Source organism: Trachemys scripta, unplaced genomic scaffold, assembly GCF_013100865.1.
Source record: "Trachemys scripta elegans isolate TJP31775 unplaced genomic scaffold, CAS_Tse_1.0 scaffold_28, whole genome shotgun sequence".
NCBI lineage: Eukaryota > Metazoa > Chordata > Testudines > Emydidae > Trachemys > Trachemys scripta.
Genome location: NW_023260513.1, coordinates 1,901,827 through 1,921,260, shown reverse-complemented (window position 1 = coordinate 1,921,260; position 19,434 = coordinate 1,901,827). Strand labels below are relative to the sequence as shown.

The following is a 19,434-nucleotide window of genomic DNA, read 5'->3' as shown; positions in this document are numbered from 1 at the left end:
TCAGTTTCAAAGCCAAAATAGGAACCATGAACACTCACAGTGTTTCATTGAACGTGGAGCCGTCCACCCAGGTCCATTTCCTCTCTGGGGATGTAACACTGAGTCCAAGCCAGACCAGGTTCAGTTGTGGAATACTCAGTACATACGCCTGTAAGTGACAGGAGGGAGGACTCTGGGTGAATATAACCTGCTATAATTCTCTGGCTTCTTTGCTCTTTCGGCAAATGATGGAAGAGAACCTGCTACACAGCTCTGCAATAAATATAAACCCAATTTCTGATGTTTCCCTTTCCCAGTCTCAACCCCTCCTTCCCTTCCACGTACCAATGATATTTTAATGTGCTCTGTAATAGATTTTTCTTAAGCCAAATGTCATACAGCTGGGGCATTGTTTTGCTGCAAGCCCATTGTATTACATTATAACTAGCGACACCCATCTCTCAAGTATCAGGGGGTAGCCGTGTTAGTCGGTATCCACAAAAACAACAAGGAGTCCGGTGGCACCTTAAAGACTAAGAGATTTATTTGGGCATCAGCTTTCGTGGGTAAAAAACCCACTTCTTCTCAAGTTAAGCCATTTTTATTTACTGTACCATCTCCTCCTCGTCTTGGATCACGAGCATTTGAGAGCTCTTCGCTGAGCAGTCCTCACGACTCTCATTCCATGTTTTACTTTCTTTAGAGACCCAGTAGCACTTGTTCCTGTGTGGCAGCCAGTCAGCGGGGCACAGTTTACACCCACAGCCCTCTAGAAATAGACATGGAAAAGGCAGCATTAAATAGGCCGGAAGCTTCTGAACTGTGCTGAGCTTCCCTATGTTCATGAGGGGCTTTCAAACGATAAACATTCTCAGCCAAGACATTTCTCTTTATTCATGGTTTGTTTGAGGAAAGGCCCATTGGAGGTGCGGGGCAGGAGGGAGGTGCTCTGACAGAGCTGTGATGTGAATAGGAATTCATAAGATCGGGCCCACAATTCACATTTTACCAGCTCAGTATCACACAATGCATTTCCCCCCAAGGAGCACCGAACCTCTGAAATGAAAGACACAACAAAACTGTTGTGGGAAGGGATTCTCATAGGAAGTTCTGAGGGCTGTGTGCTGATCACACACACACACACACACACAAAACCACCTTACAAGAACAGTATTGCGGTTGCAAAGTCAAGCACTCAAAAGTTAGGACGTGTCAGAATTAAGGTTACCTGTGCAATCTTTATTGGGCCCCCTTGTGCATATGCATTATGATCCAGTCTGTAATTACATAGTCACATACCAGTTTTCTCCACCAAACCCCTGCTTCATTCAAGACACATGACAGATGGTGCTGCTGACTTACTGAGCAGCTATTCAATATTTTGTTTTCTTCTCATTCAATGTGTAGCCCCAGTAGTACTATTCAAAGCCGGTCTGAAGAAAGAACTATTAATTTCCTCCTGGGCTTTCCTCTGGCACCCAGCTCTATAGTATCTGAGTGCTTCAGAAAACAGTAATGAATTTTCACAGCACCCCTGTGAGATCAGAGGATTGCAATAGTTCCATTTACAGATGAGGAACTTAGGCATGGAGAGTTTGAGGTCAAAAGTATCCACTAATACTGGGTGCCCAACCTGAGACTCAGACTCTCAAAAGGTACTTAGGCAGGAATAAAGTACCTGAAAAAGCAGGGCATTTAAAGTACTTAGCATTCTATAGAACTTCATATGTTCAGGGCACAGCTCCCATCAATTTCAGTTACAGCTGTGACCCGCTCAGCACTTCTACAAATCACACCCCAGGCTCTCAATTGAGACACCCAATGAATGAGGAACACAGTGAATAACCACTTGTGAAAGGATTGGTTTAAATAACTCTCCCCCACCAGCAGCCCCAATGTACTCTCTCCCCCGCCTTCTGGCTCTTGTTCCTTCTGCATTCAACTCAGGCAACTTCCTCCTCCATGCTGCCAGGGCTCAGGAGGACACAGCAAGCATGTGCGAGACAGGCTCCCCGCTCTCAGTTCCACTGTCAGGACCCAAACCTGCATGGAACGTCCTACTCAGCCCCCTGTAGCTCTGGGCTGGAGCAATGCTCATTGTTGATAGAATCATTAATTTTCAAAGGCTTATAACTTGGCCAAATTTGAGCGGACATTCACAGGCGCAGCAAAAGGCAGACAGATCCCTGATTCATAAGCCACCCCCTTGCCAAATTTCAAGTCTCTATTCCAAAGCATGGGGATGGCACTAGCAGGGCCGGCTCTAACTTTTTTGCCACCCCAGGCAAAAAAGAAGAGCGCCGCCACGCCGTACCCCCCCATGAGCGCCGCGCAGCCCAACCCCCCCCCCCCCCCGAGCGCCGTGCCCCCGCCCCCTCCAAGCACCATGCCGCGCCAAGCCCCCACCCCCCCTCCGAGTGCCGTGCCAAGCCCCCGCCCCCACCCCCGAGTGCTGCCCGAAGCCCCACCCCCCCAAGCGCTGCGGAAACAAAAAAAACCCTCCAGCACTGCCACGACGAACCAATAAATAAATAAATAAATAAATAAAAACCTGAGTGCTGCCCCGCCCCAAGGTGCTGCCCCAAGCACATGCTTGGTTGGCTGGTGCCTGGAGCCAGCTCTGGGCAAAAATATAAGCAACTGAAAACAGGCTCTCATAGTGGGCAATATTGTGCTATCTTAATAGGTGATGCTACCAGCCTCGCCTATAATCTACACATGCACATCCTGAATACCTGTGCTCAGTGCCTGAAAAGTCAGTATCAGGGAAAGCCAGCGCTAGCTAGTGGTGGAGTAGGGAGGCTGAACACCTGGGTTCTAAGCCCAGCTCTGACACCGCCCCACTTTGGCTGTGTCTACACTTGTGATCATTAAAATCCCAGCATCCTCTTTTGACTAACAGAGGATTTACCAGCTTGTGTAACTACATTTTATCCTCCCTAAAAATCTCTCTGGAAATTTCAATTGGATGTGGCAAATATTTCCAAATTATGGTCTATGGGGTGCTTGTAGGTGCTCCATGAAAGCTGACAGGTCACATGTGCCTGGCTTCTCCTCATTTCCAGCTGCTATATCTCACTACAAGACAGCTACAATTACATGTAATGCTTTCCCAGTACTACTTTTCTACGAGCAACTTCTGTAGTTGCCATTGGGATGTTATAGGATTGCAAAAGGGAGGTGAAGAGGGTGGGGTCTGGGAGTTTACACATGGGAAGGCAGGCATCCCTTAGGTGCTCTGTATTCAAATATGCTGCACCATGCAAAAACATTCGAAACTCCCTGGATGTGGTATTGTGTAATGTTGTGTGCTACTAAACAGTTAGCAAGTTTCACCCCACATGTGATCACACTACAATGGTAAGTGAAAGGATATAAAATGTGCCTGTTTCATATACATTGGAAGTACTTTGAATGACCACTAGATATCACTCCTACTACTCTGCACAAACAGCTGAAAACTTATTTATCAGAGCTGCCTGAAAAGTGAGATTTCCCCCGGGCAAATTATGAGAGGGTTTTCCCCTTTTTTGCTTTCTCTCCTATTTTTCTCCCCACTGGAGAAAAGATGTGAAAAGATAAAATGTATAGGAAAGTGGGGAAAAGGCCATGATTTTGAAACTAAATATTTAGTTTTTCTCTGAAAATTTCCCCTTTGGAAAAATTTCAGAAAATTGACAAATAAATTTTATCATGAAAAATAAATTTGACAAAACCCTCTTTTCTGATTAAGAATGAAATGTTTCAGCCAGTTGTAGTATTTATTTTTCAGCCATCAAACAGAACAAATGACAAGAAAAATTAAGACGGGAAGACGAAGGTCTCAGCTATGTATAAGTTATTGTGACACAGTAGCTGAATTTTCCATCAGCGAGTTTGGCGTGAGAGTTCTTCCAGGTGGATACAACGTTGCAAAGAGCGCAAAGAATAGCAGATACAGTTACCTGTTGAGTTGTTGTCTGGCTTTGGATACAAACTTTGATTCAACCAAGACTGGGAATCCTTCAGGCTGGAATTACATTCAGTTCCATTTGTTGTTCTCTGTCTTCCAGTCTGACCTTCACAAGGATGTGTAACAAAAGAGAGAAGGTAAAAAGTATCAAGTCACCAAATACCGTGGGAGATCTATGGAGTTATGATGGGGACAGAGAAGCAGCGTGAGATGGAATCTCACTCATTATCCATTGCAAGGTTCATTCCACATTTTTGCACTTCGCACAGTGGAGCTGTTACAGCCAAATAATGCATGGTTCATTTATCAAGCTCTCAGCTCTACTTTGTTTATGTAACACTTTTGATGTCTATGGCAGTGATGAAATGCCTGGTAATTTATTCAGAAATGTTTTGGAGGCAAAAAATAGAATCTAAATGGAATTGCAGGGGAAGAGGAGAATTCACTGAGCCAATGAATCTACGGTGCTGAGATACTCACCCCAAACACCAAGCGCGATCACAGCTGCCAGCAGGATGACGTTCCCAGCACATCCAAGCCATAGAGCCATCCGATGCCAACGTGGGCACTGAGCGATATCTGCAAGAGTCAAAACCTAGGGTAAAGATTTATAATGAATAGGTTATAGATCTTCCTTCTTGGGGATGAGGAAGCAGTGGGAGTTGAGTCCTTTCCCTTGGTTACATAGAGGAACTTCGATAGCTACTTTCAAGAGGAGCGAGTCCCCTTCTTCCAGGAACACTTTCTTGTGAGAGGGAGTCCCCGAGGAGGGGACCTGGTGCAGAACTGAATGTAATATCTATCTTGAACGGTCTCTGTCACAGGATGGCTGGCTCCTGTCACTGGAAGCAGGTCTAGCACCCTGTGCCATGGCAGGTGCTCCCAGTTGGGCCAGTCAAGAGGGGAGGCACCGCACCTGGGGCTACAGGGGAAGTTCCACTGAGCGAGGACCAGCTGTGAGAAGGAAGCTGACAGAGAAATCTAGGAAGCTGCAGGAAGCAGGAATGCCAGAGTCCATTGGGAGGGGAGGCAGGAAGAGTCTATTATCTAAGGGGTGAGCTGAGGAACTGTTTGTTTAAGTTTGGACAATAAGCCTACTTAAAGGAGACTGGGTGTGGCAACGAATCCTCGGCAAGCGGGGGAGAAGCCCTGCCTTGTGACAGTCTCCAAAGCAATCAGAAGTTATTTATTGTGCACCAGTCGCTGTAGAAAAAGAATAGACAAGGACTGAAGGGAGTGTTACCCAGGGTTCTTTCAACCCAAAGCTTTTGGTAACTTTTACTCTGTGCAACGTGGTGTCAGGAAATAAATCAGGGGAGACACAATGTCTGGCACAAACAGGACAACACAAGAGTGCTTTCACTTAAAGCTAAACTTTACTTAGTCTCCAGCACTTACAGATGTCCGCAACAGGTTAGTAAAACACCCCCAGCCCTCGATAATTACCTGAAGCTGAGTGTGGCTCTCGAGTGGCACAGCGGCAGCCCATCTGCCGATGGGGAACACAAGATGCATCCAGAGGGAGAGATCAGTCCTCAAACTTTTCCCCCTTATTTGTACATTAGTAACACGACATGTCCCTTAAAGAAACCTTGTTAAGCAAGCAGTTTCAACGGTCAAGCAAGAGGTTTCCTTCTGATTATTGATTAACCAGGTGTGGGGGTTTTTTTCCCAGAGTTTGCAGCCTTGAGGCCCCTAAAATGCATGTTTCAGCTACTTCAACACAATTTTTAACCGGAAAGATGGGGGGACAAGCTGCCCTTCCTGTGGCACCCAAAACCCCCTCCCCTCCTGCTTTGGTTAAGCTAAGCCTACTGCATGGCCACTTTACGGCCTGCTGACTTGGCTGCTTTTAGCAATAAGCAATAATGGTTTCAGGCACTTTACTGGTTTGCTGAAATCTCCCCGTATAGGAGGGGACAGAGAATGTCAGAGGGGAAGGTGCTAGAGACTTGTTTGGCTCCTGAGTGTCCCATTAAACCAGCTGTTTGTAGGCAGAGGAGGAGGACTGTGATGAAGAACGCTGGAAGTGTTCATTCTTGTGCTTTCGAGGTCTCCTCCCACTGCCACTGTGGAGAGAGCTTGGAACCTCCTTAGTGAGCAATACACACACCTGAGAGAGGTTGTTGCTGAGCCCTCCCTTTGAAACCTGTCAAAGTTCAGATAATTCTCAGACTGGGTAGTACATACGCTTCTAATAAGCACAGTCATACTGGGTCAGACCAAAGGGCCATCTAACTCAGTATCCTGTCTTCTGACAGTGGCCAATGCCAGGTGCCCCAGAGGGAATGAACAGAACAGGGAATCATCAAATGATCCATCCCCTGTCACCCATTTTCAGCTTCTGGCAAAGAGCAGATTTGATCTTCTCCAGATCTTCTCACTGGTCCTTAAAAGGCAGATCTTCTATCCTCCACTCAGCTGCTGTAATGAGGCCTGGGGAGTGGGGTGAGAAACATCTACACAGGACTATGCCAGTGGCCACAGCCCTTGTATTGGTATCCAAGGCATCATATGCTGTGTTAAGAGGATGTTTACCCATTGTACAGCCCCTCCAGTACCAGCGCCCTTAGCTGCCTGCTTCTGTTTCTCTGGAAGAGACTCCAAGACGGGTTCAGGAATCCCAGAAAGCACAGCTCTACCTGGCCATTACTGGGTGGTAACTCAAGACTCGCAGTCCTAGAGGGCCTGAGGAATATGCGCTACAGCCAAAGGAAACAAATCTTTTCCTTTCCCTGTTTGTGAGAGCAGAAGGCAAGGCGCTGGGCCTGTCCTGGGCCACTGACACCATCACAGAGTTGGGGTATGGTGTTGCTGAAGGAACTGACACCTTTCTGATGGGACAGGATCCATCCAGCCTGTTCTCTTAGAGACCAGGGGGAAAGGCACAAGAGTCAGTCAAATGTCCTTTGTAGGATTTGTCAGCCCCTGACTGGTGGGAATAACATTTTCTTTCACCTGGGCCTGCAGAATATTGAACAGTTTCACTGCAGAGGTACCTGCCTTGAGCTCCAGAGTATTGGCCCTCTTCTGAGATGCTCTTGAAACTGTCTAGTCATCAGGAGGTGACACTACAGAAAGACTATGTTCTCTTGCAGGACAAGGGCATAGTAGTGTCCCCAAATGGGGATTCTTCCATGTCCTGGAAGCATCACTGTCCCACATGTCATCATCTTAGACACCAGTGTGGGGGGACAGTAGGCTAGGCCGGTGCTGGCTCAGCCAGTGCCAGTGCTGATAGGTGAGGCACCAGAATTGGCACAGGCAATGGCTGATGGAGCTTCCACCAAAACCTAGAGTTCTACTGGGGCAGGAGGTTTCGGTTTGTCATCTCCATTAAGGTTTGAACAGATTCCTGAATGTCTGGCCCCCCATCAGTGACTGATGGGGCTTAAAAATTCTTGGAGGAAAGATCCCTTGCATTGCCTTCCTTTTGCATATTCTGTCAAATCTACGACTATCCATGTCGTACAGCAGTGTCTTCTTGTCATGGGAAAGGTACAACTTGAGCTGGGAAAATAATTAGAGGTCACCTCTCTTTCTGTTTACATCTACAAACAGATTGTGACTATCTTGTCTTCATTATTCAAATCTGCAGAATAATTTCTGAACATGATTCAGCTTTTAAATCCCTTGAACAGTGAATTCTTTGAATGGGAAACTAGTCTCCTAGTAACTTGCTATGTTGACATTTGCACAGTTTTCAAATTTTAGGGAAGAAAGTGATGGGTGGTTGGATGGTGCACAAAAGCTGTGAGGGAAGGATTTAGAAAATCTTCAATAGACTGTGGCAGTGAGAACACGCTCAGTCACTTAACTGTTCACTTCTTGACATTCTAATGTTTGGTGCTTTTAAAATGGCTCTGATATTTTCCTACTGTAAAAAAATTAGAAAAGCCACCATGAAGTACAACCCTAGAAATCTCTTTACATTTTCAAAGCTGTCTTCAAAGAGGAAAAGGGCTAGAGACTTAAAAACAATTTAAAATAAAAAGAGTAATAGTCTCTAGGCTCCACCAAGTTTGTAATCACAACAGGAGACTTCAGTGCTTTCAATATCAAAGAACTTAATTTTGAGTAACTTTAAAAACTGTAGCCCATTATTCATAAAAGTCCATCTTATGTGAGAGTTCTCACTGAGACTTAATAAATAAAACTTATGTCCTTAATAGAACAAGATGTTCTAGAGACATACGTGGACAAAAAAGGGTGTATTTTTTAAAATAGTAAAAAGCAGCTTTTCTGTTTTTTAATTAAAATAATTTAATGGTTTGTTAAATTGACTTCACATTTTTTTAAAAAATTCTTGTTTGGCCCCAGATTAACAAATTTCAGGATAAAACCGGGGGGGGGGGGGAGTTAGAGATGGTGTTAAAAATTAGGCTTATACTAGAAACTCTTTGACAAGAGTAACTACTGTGGCTCCACAGTTTAAGCTCCAGCTTCCAAGAAAAGTAAAGGACACGTGTAGAGACCCACCTCTTGGCCACAGCAACCCATTTCCATTCTCCAGCCCCGGGGGGCACCACATGGGGCTGGAGCTCCCCCAACTCCCTTGGGGCAGAGAGCTGGGTCAGGTTTTCCCCAACAGCATCCCAGAACCAGCCCATGACCCCAGGGGCCTGGGTGCATCACATGGACAGGGGTTCCAACTCCGGGAGGCTTGAAGGGGGAGAGAGCTGGCATGGACTTGTCTCTCCCAAGAGCCAACACCTGAACCCAGTGGTCTATTTCCTCCCTCTGTGATAAGTGTTTTGCTGCAGCCAGCTAATTAAATTAGTCTTGTTGTTCAAGCAGTAGCAGTTTGTGCTGCAATGCTGAAGCTTCAGGGTTCAAACTTTGCTGAAAATACATGATGGGGGCTGCTACAGTGGCACATAACAGAATTTGGTTTTACCCTTTTCCTTTAAGAAAAATCTAGTAAATTACATACAAAGAAAACTCCCAAAAGAATGGTTTCAGAGGGGGAGCCATGTTAGTCTGTATCAGAAAAACAAGGAGAAGTCCTTGTGGCACCTTAGAGACTAACCAATTGATTTGGGCATAAGCTTTTGTGGGCTATAATGCATCGGATGAAGTGGGTTATACGAAAGCTTATGCCCAAATAAATTGGTTAGTCTCTAAGGTGCCACCAGGATTCCTTGTTGTTTTTTCTCAAAAGAATGTTATTTAGATTGCAAAGTCAAGCACTCAAAAGTTAGGAAATGCCAGATTTACAGATGCCTCAGGAAACTTCTCTCTGCTCCCTTGTGCATATCCATTATGACAATGTATGTCCATGTAATTAAAGACTACTTTTCCCCCCGAAGGATCCCTGCCTCATTGAATACACAAAATGGTTGCACAGTGGGGCAGGATTAAGGTTGTACCAGCAACTGTATGTCTGGCATTTCCTAACTTTTGATTGCTTCTCTGTGCAAACTAAGTAATGGTTTTTAATGTTTTATATGTAATCCTACATATACTGTACTATACACAGATGGAGTGATAAAATATCTGAACTATTAGTATTTAATTTGCTTGTCAACTGAAATATCAGATTTATTTTGATTCTAAGATTAACAGCATAATAGTCATCTAAAATGGCCTCTCATTAGTAGCCTGACTCTATTTATAGAAAATATGCCCTGAAAATAGCTAATATATTTACTATTTTACCACAGTTCTGCAAAATATTATTAGGATTTTTTATCTCCAGATACCAACCTTTTCAGGAGAGTCTTGTAAAAAATTATACTATGATTTATATATTTACATTTTACATCCTTTTAAGTTTAGTTTACAGTTCCTTGTATATTCATTATTCCTGGAACACTGAAATCTATTATTTTTCTTCCTCTTCTTCCTATTGTGATCATCTTTGTTAAGAGTTATCCAAACTTTAATTGCTCTGAAGTGTAATGACTTGACCCCTCACAAATCGTCCCTATCCAGGTCCATTCAGAATCCAGTACAACCCCCCACTGCATCCTCCACAGTTTTATTCATCCTTTATTACCAAGTTGCCCTTCATTTCTTTCTCTTCTCCTCCCCTATTTCCTAACCTGGGATACTAGATTTCAGTCTCCCTACTTGCCTCTTCATGAATCTTAGCAGATCCTTTTCTCCTCACTTCCCTCACCATGTGGAATCACCTCCATGACCCTCTGCACTGACTTCTCAGCAATTTTCCAAATCCAATCTCTTCTCCCTGATCTGTGTGATATAAAGTCTCTCCAAGAAGAAATGAAAGACAATGAAACGAGTCTCCCAGACTCCTTGTTTTCAGTCTTCCCAAGACTTGACCAGTGCATTGCTCTTTCCCTCTGACTTACCCCACTACACTATGTACTGCATCTTCAATACAGCATAAGTATCCACCCCCAAGGGTTTATGAAGTATGTATAAAAATGCCATAAAATAAAGCTGTATTGTTCTTCACATGTAATTTGCATGTATAGACTGTCAGTAGCTCTGAAGATTTCTGTGATACTTTGTATTAACATTAAAGTAAAATGCACAATATTGCATTAAAGAGATTCAGTTCCTAATTCTGACAAGTGGTAAATTACCTCATATTTGCTGAGTCCTAACATACAAATGGAACATAGAGACTCCCACCTGCTCTTTGTTTCTAGAAAATCTTTCTTTAAATATCTCTTCTGCCCATAAAAACAAAAAAATACAAAAACCAAAAAAGTGGAATCCAAATAAAAAAAAGAGCGCATACCGGTACAAAACTAAGAAGCTAAATACACTTACTGGGATGCTGAGATGGATGCAGTGACTTTGAAGTGGAAAAAGCTCCAGGAATGTTTAAATCAGCATATACTATTTCTCCAGCCATGGCAAATGCAGAGGAAGATGAGAGGCGACAAGAAGGCGGACTGTCTAAGAGTTGCCTCATATTTATGCATGAGCCAAGATGACAGACGTATCCAGTAAGAGGAAGTGTCTATCAGAAGGTTTTGACTTCCTTCTTTCCTAGCAATCTAAGAGAGAAATCCAGGCACTAGCGATAAAGTGTTTAAAGAACAATTGCAGTAGCTAATCTGAGACATTCTCTCAATACATTAGAGCTGGTACTGGGATCAAATGAACTGTTGATTTTTCCTATATTAAAAGAAAGCTGTTCCCTGTTGTGTTTGGTTCAGAAGCTCTGGACATTTTAAGATGAGAAATTCTTATCATCGCATAAAACTGGAAAACAAATTGAAAAATAAGAACTTTTTAATTACAATTCATATTTCCCATTGGAGACAGATGTCTTTAATCTCATCACTAGGGACAGTCATACCCCTCTCTCTAGCTATTCTGTTCAGGTTCTGCACTGTTACCCCTTTTAACCTGACTGTCTGCTCAAAGTTGGGAGCTCTGTGGGTCGTTCCAGTTAGGAAGAGAAATTGCTGATAGAGTCTGTTACCTTTGATTCAATCTTATTTACAAAGAATGTGCAAAGTCCTGTTTCCCCAAACACAGGCGGAACCAAACAGGAGCCAGTGTCCTTGTTCACGGGTCCAAAACTTATTTCAGCTTTCCACCCCAAATCCTCTCTCTAGGCTACTCCCCTGGCCAGACCATGCTCCCAGTGGCTTGTTGTTCAGGCTGCGTCTGTTCCCCTCTCACCCTCCACCCCCGGTTTCTCTCTCTCTGCTCTGTCTAATGCTTCTCTTCACACATACACACACATATATCTCTGGCCAAACAATATACGGTGGAGCCTTCTCCCACACAGTACCAATTTTTGGATGGGCTCATGTTCACCTTTGTCTTAAGTGGGGACTTGTGATTATAGAATCATAGAAGATTAGAGTTAGAAGAGACCTCAGGAGGTCATCTAGTCCAACCCCCTGCTCAAAGCAGGACCAACCGCAACTAAATCATCCCACCCAGGGCTTTTCTTAACTTATCTTAAATCAGGGGTTCTCAAACTGGGGGTCGGGACCCCTCAGGGGGTCACAAGGTTACTACGTGGGGATCACAAACTGTCAACCTCCACTCCAAACCCTGCTTTGCATTTATAATGATGTTAAAGATATAAAAAAGTGTTTTTAATTGCTAAGGGGGTGGCAGCACTCAGAGGCTGGGTGTGGGAAAGGTGTCACCAGTACAAAAGTTTGAGAACCACCGTGACTTAGATGGAGGCCAATGGTTAAACCTGCAATAACAGCGTTAGTACCAGTCCTTCGAGATATTCAGACTCTTGTAATAGCACTTCCTTGGCGAGCTGTGCCTGGTCCAGGGAAAGCTGCTCTGTTGCATTAGGACTACGAGGCACTGAGCGACATCAGCTCCTACTGACGTAACGAGAGGAAAGGGCGGCTCAGCACTGCACAGGACAGAGCCCTGTGTCTGATCCCTGGGCTGTAGGAGTCAGCCACGGTTCTGCAGAATTTGTGCCCACAGTAAAATAATCAGGTTCCCTAGTCCCACAGTGACCTGACAAGTAAGATGTACAGTTGGAGGAAACTGGTCTTATGCAGTAATGCCGGCACCCCTAGGTGTCACGTAGCACTTGTGTAATATTAGTTTATTAACTACCTGGTTGATAAATCTGCAGCTCCAGAGGTGTCTCCTCCTCACTTCTCTGTCCATTCCTCGTACCCCTCCTGTTACTGCAGCAAATCCACCCCTCTGTACAGCAATCCTAATGACTACAGCACTGCAGTAAAGGAGGCAAAACAACCCTTCTGATCCTCCAACATCCATGCAGGAGAATCATGGTCAATGGAGCTATTTTGCACGGTGAACTGCCTAAGCAATCCAGGCTACATAGCCTAGACATCAGACCCAGGCGTCAACTGCTGTGAAGAGCTGTCAACATGCTTCACTGATAAGATCAATCAAATATGTATGACTGGCGCTGACTGGGAAAGAAAATTCCATTGCTCACCAGATTGTATTATTCACCCCACCATCCCTGAGTTTGCTCCCATCATATATACTGAACCTCAAGAAGCCCTGAAAAATGTTAGAGATACAACCCGTGAAACAGATCCATGCCCCTCCTCGCTGTTACAAGTCAGGTAGGAACAGCTATGCCCACTATTCATGGAAATAAACAACCAGGGCTGACTCCAGGGTTTTTGCCGCCCCAAGCGGCGCAAAAAAAAAAAAAAAAGCCAATCGCGATCTGCGGCAGCAATTCGGCGGGAGGTCCTTCGCTCCGAGCGGGAGTGAGGGACCGTCCGCCGAATTGCCGCCGAATAGCTGGACGTGCTGCCCCTCTCCGGAGTGGCCGCCCCAAGCACCTGCTTGGTAAGCTGGTGCCTGGAGCCGGCCCTGTAAACAACACCTCCTTCAGAGAAGCTTACCTGCCATATTCTTTGAAAAATGCAATTGAGATGATTTGGGGAATCTGTCTATGTACAATTTATAAACTTTGGTTAATTATATGAAATTTCTGTATCACTAAATGCCTCAGTGTGTCTGGCAGGATGTACAACACCCCCTCTTCCTTTCCTTCCATGGTCAGGAAGAACCTGTAGAACAAATAAAATAAATCATTAACCTTAATACCTGGTCTCTGGCCAAACTGTGGGTATGCTAAGGAGGGTGCCTGATCTGGGAGAACCAATTTGACCCAGATGGTCTGAAGGGAGCGGGTTTTGGAGAATGGAAAGTCCACAAACAGGAAAACAAAGAAACCAGGTGGTGATTTTCACCAAAGACTCAGAGGGACTCTGACAGAGGAAGTTTGAGCAGGAGAGAGGACTAGAGAGGCATGCTTTTGACTGTGGGACCAGCCAGGGTGAAAAGCAGGCAGGAGGAGAGAACAGATTGCATGTTCCAGAGGAGAAGTCACGAGGCGAGAGGTACAGAGGAGGGGACTTGGAACCCTGAAAGGATACTCCCCCTAATCCTGATAAACACTCCAGCAAGGGGAGGAAAGTGAAACAGGAACGGTGTATAGATGTTTTAGTGTTTTGACAAGAGCTGTACATCTCTGGAGCGATCTAAACGAACAGTGATTGGTTTGGGAGCCATTTGCAAAGCCTCTGTGTTACATGCTTCAATTATCACACTTTGCAGGAGAGGTAAACTGTAACCCCAAATACCCATAAGGTCAGACCTCTGGGTAAAAGTGCTTAAGCTACTGGGGTGTCTATGTGGAGGTCAGCACTGGTCCTGGGGGCCTAGGGTAACTGGACCACAAGGTCCCATTTCCATGAAGGGGCAACAGACATATTGTCTTTGTCCAGGGAGCATGCCAGAGAAGCCAATGATAGAGAGAGCGCTGGGGCCTGCCCAGAGTCAGGAAGCTTACAGCACAAGGGTCTAGCATGACCCTAGGGGGAGAGGGATAGCGATAGCTCAGTCGTTTGAGCATTGGCCTGCTAAACCCAGGGTTGTGAATTCCCCCCTTGAGGGGGCCATTTAGGAAACTGGGGTAAAAATCTGTCTGGGGATTGGTCCTGCTTTGAGCAGGGGGTTGGACTAGAACCGCTTGAGGTCCCTTCCAACCCTGATATTCTATGATGGGACCCAACCACAGAAGCCTGGTGAGTGTCCAACAGGGGGAGCTTTACCAGGGCTCATTAATTAATCTGTTAACAAAGAATTAAAGGAAAGTAATATAATCAATGCTAATCAATAAGGGTTTATGGAAAATAGATCCTGACAAAATAACTTGATATCTTTTTTATGTTGACATTACAAGTTTAGTTGATAAATGTAATAGTGTTGACGTAACATACTTACGTTTGACTCGGTACCAAGTGACATTTTGATTTAAAAAACGAGAGAGTTATAAAATTAACATGGCAAACATTAGCTGGATTAAAAGCTGGCTAATGGATGTGTCTCAACGTGTAGTTATAAATGGGGAATCATCATCCAGCGGGTCTGTTTCCAGAGGGGTCCTGCAGGGTTCGGTTCTTGGACCTCCACTATTTAACATTAATAAAAATGACCTGGAAGAAAACATTAAATCATCACTGATAAAGTTGGCAGATTATACAAAAATTGGGGGAGTGGTAATCAATGAAGTGAACAGGTCACAGATACAGGACTATCTGGATCACTGGGTAAACTGGGCACAAACGAACAATATGCATTTTAATATGGCTAAATGTAAATGTATACATCTAGGAACAAAGTCTGCAGGGCATGATTAGAGAACAGGGGATTCTCTCCTGGGAATCAGCAACTCAAAGAGATTTGGGGGTCATGGTGGATAGTCAGCTGAACATGAGCTCCCAGTGCAACACTGGCCAAAAGGGCTAATGCGATCCTGGAGTGCATAAAGTGGGGAATCTAGCGTAGGTGTAGAGAGGTTATTTTACCTCTTTATTTGACACTGATGTGACCGCTGTGGGAATCCTGTGTCCAGTTCCAGTGTCCACAATTTAAGAAGGATGGTCATAAATTGGAAAGGGTTCAGAGAAGATCCATGAAAATGATTAAAGGATTAGAAAATATGCCTTGTAGTAATAAACTCAAGGGGTTCGATCTATATAGCAAAACAAAGAGAAGATTCGGGGGTGACTTGATTACCGTCTAGAAGTACTTACAGGAAGAATAAATATTTAATAATGGGCTCTTCAGTCTGGCAGAGAAAGGTGTAACATGATCCAATGACTGGAAGTTGATGCTAGACAAATTCAGACAGGAAATAAGGCGTACATTTTTAACAGTGAGAGTAATCAACCACTGGAACAACTTTCCAAGCATCGTGGTGGATTCTCCCTCACTGACAATGTTTAAGTCAAGATCAGATGGTTTTTTTCTAAGAGATCTGCTCTAGGAATTATTTTGGGGCCGGTCTCTGGCCTGTGTTTTATAGGAGGTCAGATTAGGTGATCACAGTGGTCCCTTCTGGCCTTGGAATCTATGAAGGGCTACGACAACAATAGCTTGCCCCACCCCAAGAAACCAACCTACTCGACTCTGAAAACCTGGGCATATTTAGTCTTGTGAAAAGAACACTGTGGGGTGGGAACCTGATAACAGTCTTCAAAGATGTTGAGAGCTGTTGTAAGGTTCTATGGTCATTTGCTGTCATTTACTGTTATTTTGAAAAAAAATTCTGTCGTTGCCATTTCGAATCTGTATACATTGTTGTTTGGGGGCCATATTGGGGTTCCTTCTTGTTAAGCTTTTGGCACTCGTTTCAAGTGTGGCGGGAAAAGACTGAGCTCGTGACCTGGCTAATCTGCCTAGATGCTGCTGGGTATATAAACCGTGCGCGCCAGTCACCGAGTGCTGTCCGCCCCAGAGGCACCCCATGTCAGTTGTGTGTGTGTGGTCTTCGAGAGACAAGTGCAGCATCATCGGCACTTACCTGAGTTCCAGTTTACCTGAAAGATCGTTCCAACTGATCCAAGTTCCTCCTGTGTTCATCCATCACACGGTCGAAGGTCTGGATCCACCTCATCCGGAGCTATGGCAGACCAGACGGACACGCCTGCCTTCCTTGTTCCGATTGTCATCTCATCTGTAAAGTATTAATCTTGTTGTTAGTCCATAGTCTGTATTGGGGAATACTGGGACTGGCTCCAAGCCCTGTATTTCTCAGACCACGGAGTTGTTATTATTGTTGGTTTATTCTTGTTTACCTACCAATGTTATGTTAATAAACCCTCTTTGGTTCACCTTTAATTCTAGTAAAGTGTCATTGTTGCTGCGTCCATGGGTGATAGACCCTAACTCAGGGAACCAGAACACTACCTTTAGCAGGGGTCCTTTATATCTCTCCTATTTTCCCTTCTCCCATAACACTGTTATAAAGAGGACAGTGATCAATTGTTCTCCGTGTCCACTGAAGGTAGGATAAGATGTAATGGGCTTAATCTGCAGCAAGGGAGATTCGGGTTTGACATTAGGAAAAACTTCCTAACTCTCCGGGTAGTTAAGCTCTGGAACAGGCTTCCAAGGGAGGTTGTGGAATCCCCGTCATTGGAAGTGTTTAAGAACAGGTTGGCCAATCACCTGTCAGGGATGGTCTAGGTTTACTTTGTCCTGCCTCAACACTTTATGACTTTTTGAGGTCCCTGTCAGACCTACGTTTCTATAATTTTATTTGCTAGGTGGATCTGCAAAAAGGTTAGATTGAAAGAAAAATATATAATTCACACATAAGGAAGTGCTAGAGTCAGAATATCAATTGGTGTAAATTGAAGTCAATGTCACTGTGCCCATTTGTACCAGCTGAGGATTGGACCCTTAGTCCTTATATCAAATTTTATCGACATCTCATGTCGTAATTAGGCATCAAAATCAATGGCCAAATCTTTAAAAGACTCAGTATGTCAGGTGAGGAAAAAAGCAGCACTGTTGGGGGTTGGGTTGTATTTCCAACCCTGGCTCGGATGAACTGAGTTGTTTCAAAAGTGGGTATTCTTCGGATGTTGATATGGGGAGAGCTGTGCAAATAACTGTTTGTTCAGTTAATGGACTGTCCCGAAAATTTGAAAAATAAAACAGTAAACCAAAAAGTAACAAAAAATTGTTCCAGATTGAACAAAACATTTTGTTTGACCCGAAACCAAACATTTCATTTTGTTTTCGACTTTAAAAAAAAATGTTTTTTGAAAAATGAAAAGCCATTTAGCTTCAAAATGTTTCATTTTTTAAAAAATCTTTAAAAGATTTCCATTTCCATTGTTTCCATTTTGGGAGGAACTTTTTTAGGTTTCTTTTTGATCAAAACAATTTAGTGAATTAGACATGGAATTCACAAAATGTTTCACTTGTCCTGAATCTGTGGTTTTAATTGAAAAATAGATTTGGCCAAAGAATTTCACCCAGCTCTAGTTAAGGTTGTTTAAAAGTGGATTGGGGAATATGAAGATGGGAATACTGCTCTCATCTGGTTTTTAAATGTTTAAAATACTATATAAACATAAAGGGCTTGTCTACACTTCTGCTTAAGTCGATGTAAATTACGTCGCTCGGTGTGAAAAAGCCACCCCCCTGAGCGACATCAATTACATCAACATAAAGTGGTGTCTACACCGCTCTATGTGGGCAGGAGACACTCTCTCACCAGCAACGTGCACACCTCTCGCTGAGGTAGAGTCATTAGGCCAAAGGGAGACCGCTCTCCCGTTGGCATAGCGTGTCTTCACCAGACACGCTGCAGCAGGGCAGCTGTATCGGTCCAGCTGTGCCGATGTAGCATGGTAGTGTAGCCGCCCTGACGCTTTTAAAAACATTCTGTCAGCTGCTCTATTCCCTCCCTCCTTCACTTTTACACTTCAACATTTACACGTGTTTACAGCTAGAAGAGGGCAGGAGTCAGAACAAGGGACAGGTGAGAAAGGAGAGGAGACAGCACAGAAGGTGGATAGAGGCTTAAAATGGAAGCAGGAAGGGGAATGAGGAATGGAAATGATTAAATGCATTTTTCAAACTTCACTCACAAAGAGGCACGTTCCGATTCTGCTGGGGGGATTGTTGTCCATCACTAACAGAAAGGGAAGTGGCAAGTATCATTCTTTTATAAGACAGACGTCATGTGATTCCTGAGTGCTGCCAGGAACAAGGAGAGAGGGACGGAAGTGTCCTGAGCTCGCTACCCTTACACTGAGGTACTCTAGTGCATTGCACCAATATAATGTGTTGTGTGTCCATAGGCCGATATGCTAACAACAAAATAATTTATTTAATAAACAGCCTCACACTCTGACCTCAGGCCTGTGTTCTAGGCTGGTGTTTGTCTCAGCTCCACTGGAGAAATCTATACCCCAGAAGCCTCAGCAGTGACCGAATCCTGCCTGACCATTGACTGACTTTGTGCTCTTTTCCTGTGTGATCACTAAACATAACGATTCTGCTGGTGTCAGCACGTGCTCTTTATTTCAGAGGCATTTTGTAAAGAGACCTCTTACTCTGCGTACTCCAGATAAGTGAGACCGAGACAGAGGATGAAAAATATGTTGTTAGAAGCCGAGTACCTGAAATACTTCAAAGAAGGTATAAAGGAGTCTGAATGAGATGCATTAAGTGAAGTGAAGTACCCAATTATTCCTATGGAATTTCAGTGGGATTCGAGCGCTTAAATCTCAGGCTCAGATGAAAATCTCCCAACTTTGTTTTTTGTTGCTTGTAAAATGTGAGTGAATTTGTCCTCATGAAATGGGTGGGAAGGGGGGTCTTTCAGTGCTGTCTGAAACTACTACTGAACAGGCTTTTGCGGTACAGGCCTCCGTGTCACAGGGCACTGTCTGCCGTCTTTAACTGTGACCACAGAACCTGCCACTGCTCCATCAACCCTGGGATGTTTTTAAGTATTATCTGCTGAAAGTTTTATTCCAAAATACTACATCAAAATACACGTTCATGTTTCATTTTATAGTGTTTCCTTTTAAAAAATTAGGAGATTTCATCTGAGCCTGAGATTTAAGCACTCGAATCCCACTGAAATTCAATAGGAATTGGGTACTTAACTCCCTCAGGCTGCTTTGAAATTTCAGTCTAGATGCAAAAAGACCTAGACTATTAATGTAACAATAAAGTTGCAGTTAAAGTGAGCAAGAGGCAGGAAGGACAAACGTGCAGGTTACTACAGCACAAAGCAACAT

General features: G+C 44.1%; 1 protein-coding gene across 1 annotated transcript; it reads right to left on the bottom strand.

The window, feature by feature from the left end:
* Positions 1-34: 34 nt before the first annotated feature.
* LOC117870393 (killer cell lectin-like receptor subfamily B member 1B allele C) lies at positions 35-16,343 on the bottom strand. The gene is made up of 5 exons (XM_034757526.1): positions 16,210-16,343; positions 4,412-4,510; positions 3,924-4,037; positions 594-748; positions 35-148 (listed from the first exon to the last, which is right to left on the bottom strand). Exons 1-5 carry the CDS (start codon positions 16,250-16,252, stop codon positions 35-37), a joined length of 525 nt encoding a protein of 174 aa, XP_034613417.1. The 5' UTR covers positions 16,253-16,343.
* Positions 16,344-19,434: the final 3,091 nt, after the last annotated feature.

What these genes read in the sequence shown, in the direction of transcription:
- LOC117870393 (XM_034757526.1), bottom strand. Translation starts at nt 16,252, where the DNA reads ATGAACACAGGAGGAACTTGGATCAGTTGGAACGATCTTTCAG. An exon ending in CAGTTGGAACGATCTTTCAG is followed by an intron (nt 4,511 to 16,209) that starts GTAAACTGGAAC and finishes TGACTCTTGCAG; the next exon opens with ATATCGCTCAGTGCCCACGT. An exon ending in GATCGCGCTTGGTGTTTGGG is followed by an intron (nt 4,038 to 4,411) that starts GTGAGTATCTCA and finishes ATCCTTGTGAAG; the next exon opens with GTCAGACTGGAAGACAGAGA.